The following is a 5,961-nucleotide window of genomic DNA, read 5'->3' as shown; positions in this document are numbered from 1 at the left end:
TGCTACTATCATGTGTTAGTAGAAGGAAGACAGACGTGTTTTATATGATGATCACTGAAGTTATTAATAAGTAGATCTTATATTATTATTATCTTATATTGATACACAATCTATTGTAACTGCAGTTCCACGTGGCAGGTATGTTACTATTTCAACTAATTACAGAATAGTGTTTTGGAGACGAACAGGCGCTAAGAATGTAGCAACCATGTCAACAAACATAGCAGTGCTATTGGTGTGGCGTTATATCGAAATTGGTAACCTATCACATAATGTGACTTGCTGGTCTGTTAGAATTATTTATGTATTATTATTAATATTATTGTTGTTATTGTTACAGTCACAGTATTGTATCAGAGTACTAGTTTCGGTGTAACACCGATCGAAGTGCTGTTTCTGGAAGCGTCCATGCAGTGTTTGATGTTGCTATGGATACCAGCAGTGGTGGAAAAAGTACTCACATTTCTTACTTAAGTAAAAGTATCAATACAACAATGTAGATATACTCTGTTACAAGTAAGGTCCGGAATTCAGCCGATTTTTAAACATGTAATGCTTTTTTTATTTTGTATTAATGTCTTTAGAAAATGTCAGATCTAGGCTCACAATGCGTGGCATGAGCTTGTAGATCTATCTGCTATTTTCAAATGGCTGAAGTAGGTAATGTATGTTTTGTAATAATAATCCAAATCTAAAGTAACTAAAGTTTTCAAATAATTGTAGTGGAGTTAAAGTTGAATATTTTCTTCTGAGATGCAGTGGAGTAGAAGAAAATAGGAAGTACTGCAGTAAAGTAAAACATACCTCAAAATTGTAGTTAAGTACAGTACTTGAGTAAATGTACTTAGTTACTTTACACCACTGGATACCAGTGACCGAAGAGAAGCTTTTACTCTTAAAACAAACACCGCCTTGCTAGCGTAGTCAAAGGGTTAATTACAAACAGATCTTTATGTTTCACCTCTCTATTAATCTCATCTTTCAGGGAGTAAACACCGGGTTCCTTCTGTTGACTCCAAAATGGTCCAATTGCATCTGAAGCGAGGGGATGAGAGTCAGTTTGTGTTCAACACCACGGTGGAAGTCCCTCTGGACGTCCTCATCCAGCAGATCTCAGCCATTTACAACGGGAGACTCAAAGTGGACAGGATATGTTCAGGTAAAAACTGATGAGCTCTTTCCCCAGTAGAGTAGGCCAGGGGTTCGCAACCTGTGGGTCGGGCCCCACATGATTTTTTTGGGGAGGTCCCCAGATAACAGTGAAGTGACAATTTAAGGACTTTTAAGACCTTTTTATTACTTTTTTTTCTTTCTTTTTTACCATTACAGCATCAAAAGTAATCCACAAACTATACTATAAAAACTGGTTAAACATTGGCCAAATTGTCAAAGAAATTTCAAATTAGCCGATCTACAAGCTCACAACGTCTCGCAGCATGAGGCATTGTGAGCTTGTAGATCGGCTATTTTCACAATATTTACCTGGGGGTTCAGATATGATTATTTTGGGGCGTCACAGGCTGAAAAGGTTGAGAACCACTGCAATAGGCTACAGATCAGGTCCAGTAATGGGGAATCTCAGCACTGCTGCTGGGTTTCATTTAATCAGGGCCATTTTTTAGACAAGTCACCTGACAGTGAAATACCAGACTTTACACTGACTGTACTGCACTGTAAAATCCTGACTGACCCTTACAGTTCCATTTGGTTCCATATATTTGTACACACTCAGACAAATTGATAAATGAACACCGAGGAGTTTACTGTTTACATTATACTGTTCTATTCAGGTAAATCTATATTCAATTTAACTTCACTTCATCATGGAACAAGTGTATGACAATTGAAGAAAAAGCATTTTTACTTAAAGGGGTAGTTCACCCCCAAAATAACTTTTTTTCTATGGATTACTCACCCCATGGAGCCTTGAATTCATGGATATTATTATTATTATTTTTGTTTTTGTCGCATTCCTTCCTTTATTATTTGATTATAATAAATTTAGCCCCATTGATTCCGGTAGGAGACACAAATGCATTTGTGTCTCCTACCGGAATCAATGGGGACAAATTTATTATAATCAAATTATTGGCTTAGGAATGTGACAAAAACAAAAAAATATCTATGAATTCAAGGCTCCAGGTGGTGAGGAATACATAGAAAAAAAGTTATTTTGGGGGTGAACTACCCCTTTAAGTTGCGGCCCACTTTGCGAGATTTTCAAGTGGGCACTGATCCAGAAAAGGTTGGGAGCCACTGCTGTAGATAATCACCATACTGAACTGGTCCCTAAGGGAAACTCTGTTCACACACCACCATACTTGTGGGGGTCCAAGTTACATCCTGCACATCCCAGAATCTCATAGACCGTTTGGTGTCATGTCATTGAAACCCTCAGAGATCCCAGAGCTGGCGGACCATGGCGTCACACTCCCTTCCAACATGCAGGGCTTGACCGCTGACCAGATTGTGGATCTGAAACTGAGGGACGAGTGGGAAGACAAGTGTGTCCCCAGTGGAGGGCCAGTGTTGAGGAAGGATGAGATAGGGAGGAGGAATGGACATGGTAAGGCACACAGACATTTTAACGTTTTCATGTCAAGGATGCCCAAATTGACCCCCTATTGTGAAATGGCGTAAAAAATTAAATAGTGAAAATTGCTAACCTACAAGCTCACAATGCATAGATGCATAGCGATGCAACGTGTTGTGAGCTTTATAATAATTATTTCTCTGGGGACTAGCAGGACTTTTCAAATAAATCCAGGCTTTACAGGAACTATATCATGAGTCATAGTCACTTAGCTTAGCCAAACATGCCAGGCCACCTGAATGTACTTTAAAACGCAGTGGTGTAAAAAAATAAAAATATATGGCAGGATAATTATTCTGAAATGGTGTTACATACAATATCATATTGCATGTGTTTGGTTATTGAAAGAGGGAATGTGATTTTGAAGAGATATTCATATGGGCATCTCACAGTAAAAACATCTCCTACTTTCTACCAGCTCCAAACGAGAAGATGAAAGAGGTGCTGTTGAAGACAATGGAAGAGGCAAAGGCACTGATCTCAAAAGTATGTTTTGTGTTAATTATGAAGTAGCAGGTGCCTCTAGTTATATATTCAGTGTTTTATAACATAAAACACACACACAAACACACACCGCCTCCAGAACTTTCATGCTGCATTCCCTTTGTTCTTCAGAAACAAGTGCAGGCCAATGTGTGCGTCACCATGGAGGTGGTAAAGGAAGCCTTGGACCAGCTGAGGGGTGCAGTTATGATTGTTTACCCCATGGGTCTGCCTCCCCACGACCCAATCAGGACGGAGTTTGAGAACCAGGAAGACCTTTCAGGGACTCAGGTAAATGGCTCAACCCTGTTTCACTGGAATGGCTGTCTGGACTTTATTTCCATATATTTTGAATAGAACCAATCTTAAGGCTAATTTATACGTACTTGTATACAGGAATCAGAAGGTCCCAGGTTCGATTCCCAGCCCCGGCAATGTGTCCCTGAGCAAGACACTTAACCCATAACTGCTCCCCCCTGCACTCAAGTCTGACCACTTACGCAGCAATCAGCTGGGTGAAGCTGAAAACTGAAATTCCCTCATGGGATCAAATAGGTCGAATTATTTATTAGCTCCCGGAAAGTCATTTTTCATTAAGAGAGACATTTGTTCAGCTTTACTCAAGGTATCGTGGTCTGATCTGATCCATTTTATCAGCTTTATTTAGTCTAGAGTTATCTCTGTCGTTCATTCTCTCTTAATCCATCAATCTCTACTCCTCCCATTATTGTCTCCTTCTCCAGGCTGCTCTGCAGGTGATCACAGAGGATGAGTGTCAGCTATGGTGGGCTGCCAAGGAGATGCAGAGAGGGAAAAAGCTACAGGACTACATTGGCAAAAATGAGAAGACCAAGATTGTTGTTAAAATCCAAAAGGTGAGGCCTCTTTCAGCCAAAATTAATTTTAACCCCCTTTTGCTATGATACAGTTTATTTGTCTGTTGAGGTCTTGTGTGACATGTATGTGCGGCTGTTCCTTTCAGAGTGGCCAGGGGGCACCAGCGAGAGAGCCTCTGATCACAGAAGAGCAGCAGAAACAAATGATGATGCACCAGTACAGGAGACAGGAGGATCTGAAGGTGAGGGCAAGACCAGGCAACCACATGTTCACTGAAACATTGCAATCCACATTGTATTTCAGCCCGTATAGACTTTTACAAATCCATACTTCTGGTTGTGGCAAATGTGGTTCTGAAAGTTGTGACACTTATATGTTCCAGAAACTGGAGGATGCTGACGATGACAGCCATCTGGATTCGGAGTGGTCAGACAGACAGGCTCTGAAAAGACAGTTCCAGGGTCTCAATAACATCAAATGGGGGCCTAGATAGCGGATGGACGCATGTGTGCACGCTGAGACCTCTGGAGCCACTACTCTGGCCTGGCCCACCACTGGATCCTCTCTACCACATCTCTGTCTGCAGCCCTCCATGCCTTAACACAGTGATGTCAGATCACATGCCACAGAGAGCCAAGAGTATGCAGGGTGTCATTGATTTCAACCAAGCACTAAAAACAGCTGGTTTGACTGATTAACTACTTTTAACCAGAGAAGAAGGAAATAATTAGTGAGATCATCTGGTTTAGTGTTGGGTTGGGATTACATGATCAGACCACCCTGCCTCAAAACAATGTGCTGCCATTTGACTTAAAGGTCATATTGACAACAATTGTATGTAAACAAGATAAACTGAAAATAATACATCCATAGAGCTTTAAAGAACCTTAGCCCTAAAGAAAAGCCCCCACCCCAATTTTTTTTAATGTGAAATAATTTTAATAATTCTGTCAGGTACAGAATTAATTAGTTTAGCTTTGTAAGATGAAGACCACCAATATATACTGTACATGTGTGTGCTTCTGTTGCTCTGGCTAATGTGCTTTTCCCCATAAAGATATAGGTTTGTTACATTGCAACTACTTGACTGCTACCTTATAGACTGCGGGGGGAATTGGCTAACCAAGTGCGACATCTAGTGGGTTAATGTTGCCTCTTGCCCATTTAAGTGTTTGGCAGATTCCTCTCAATAACTTGTCACTGCATGTGTTCAATTATAGTCAGACTGAACATAAACTGTATAACAGTCTGCACATGAATCTGAACGAACATATAGACACGCAGAGTCGTCAGCCTTTGTCTGGACTGTAGCCTACATTAGAGCAGTGGTTCTCAAATGTTTTCATGTCAAGGACCCCCAAATTAATATCCATTTGGCCGTGGACCCAATTTGAAAATATTTTGTGCCAGGGACCCCCATACAAGATTTGTTATGAAAATGTTTAAAAAAGTCATTCTTTCAAGATTTTTAGACAATAGCAGGTCTACAAGCACATTGAGAGCTTGTAGATCAGGTATTTTCGAATAGCTGATGTGTATAGGGTTGAAGTGTTTAAACTGATTTTGCGGGGGACCCCTGCAGTCCACGGACCCCACCTTGAGAACCACTACAAAGACGTGTCAAAGACGTTTGGACACTGTCCAGTAAGACAGATTTCATTATAAACCGATTTCATTATAAACCAAGAGTTTAAACTCAGGTCTGTCCCTTGTTAAGTTGTTTCCAAACATTCACAGTGTAAACATGTTTTTATTTAAGCTGTGCAAAGAAGTAAAAAATAAAATAAAAGATCACATCTTGTGAGAACGCCGGTGAAGTCATACTTTGGTTATTTAAAAGAAATTGCTTTAAAACTGTGTACATGTGTATCTGCGTATCTTGTGAATGCCTTCGCATGGAATCAAGTGTGGTTCAACAAATGTAGCGAAGTGAACCTGGGAGGGTCCATTTGGTTACATGTGTGGTTAGGTGAGGAATTGGGATGCTACACCTTTCCTTTCATTCTTTGTGCCCCTCCCTCACCTCCCATCCTTGGCAGCAGCACCAA

General features: G+C 40.5%; 1 protein-coding gene across 2 annotated transcripts; it reads left to right on the top strand.

Moving 5' to 3' along the window:
* cfap298 (cilia and flagella associated protein 298) lies at nt 1-4,433 on the top strand. Of its 2 annotated transcripts, none has more exons than XM_080436503.1 (8): nt 1-142; nt 990-1,159; nt 2,399-2,566; nt 3,012-3,079; nt 3,209-3,367; nt 3,820-3,951; nt 4,059-4,154; nt 4,296-4,433. In XM_080436503.1, the coding sequence occupies exons 2-8, from the start codon at nt 1,021-1,023 to the stop codon at nt 4,404-4,406; spliced, it is 873 nt and encodes a 290-aa protein (XP_080292629.1). In that variant the 5' UTR covers nt 1-142; nt 990-1,020; the 3' UTR covers nt 4,407-4,433. The 2 variants fall into 2 exon arrangements, with proteins under 2 accessions (XP_080292629.1, XP_080292628.1); XM_080436502.1 differs by having other exon boundaries at nt 25-138; nt 986-1,159.
* The last annotated feature ends 1,528 nt before the right edge of the window (nt 4,434-5,961 follow it).

Source organism: Gymnoscopelus braueri (genome assembly GCF_963280865.1).
Source record: "Gymnoscopelus braueri genome assembly, chromosome: 8".
Classification (NCBI taxonomy): domain Eukaryota; kingdom Metazoa; phylum Chordata; class Actinopteri; order Myctophiformes; family Myctophidae; genus Gymnoscopelus; species Gymnoscopelus braueri.
This window is presented reverse-complemented; position numbering and strand designations above follow the sequence as displayed.

Excerpts from the sequence above, each read along its gene's own strand:
- cfap298 (XM_080436503.1), top strand. The coding sequence starts at position 1,021 with ATGGTCCAATTGCATCTGAAGCGAGGGGATGAGAGTCAGTTTGTGTTC. Across the intron at positions 2,567-3,011 it reads AGGGAGGAGGAATGGACATG|CTCCAAACGAGAAGATGAAA; the intron begins GTAAGGCACACA and ends ACTTTCTACCAG. Across the intron at positions 3,952-4,058 it reads TTGTTGTTAAAATCCAAAAG|AGTGGCCAGGGGGCACCAGC; the intron begins GTGAGGCCTCTT and ends TGTTCCTTTCAG.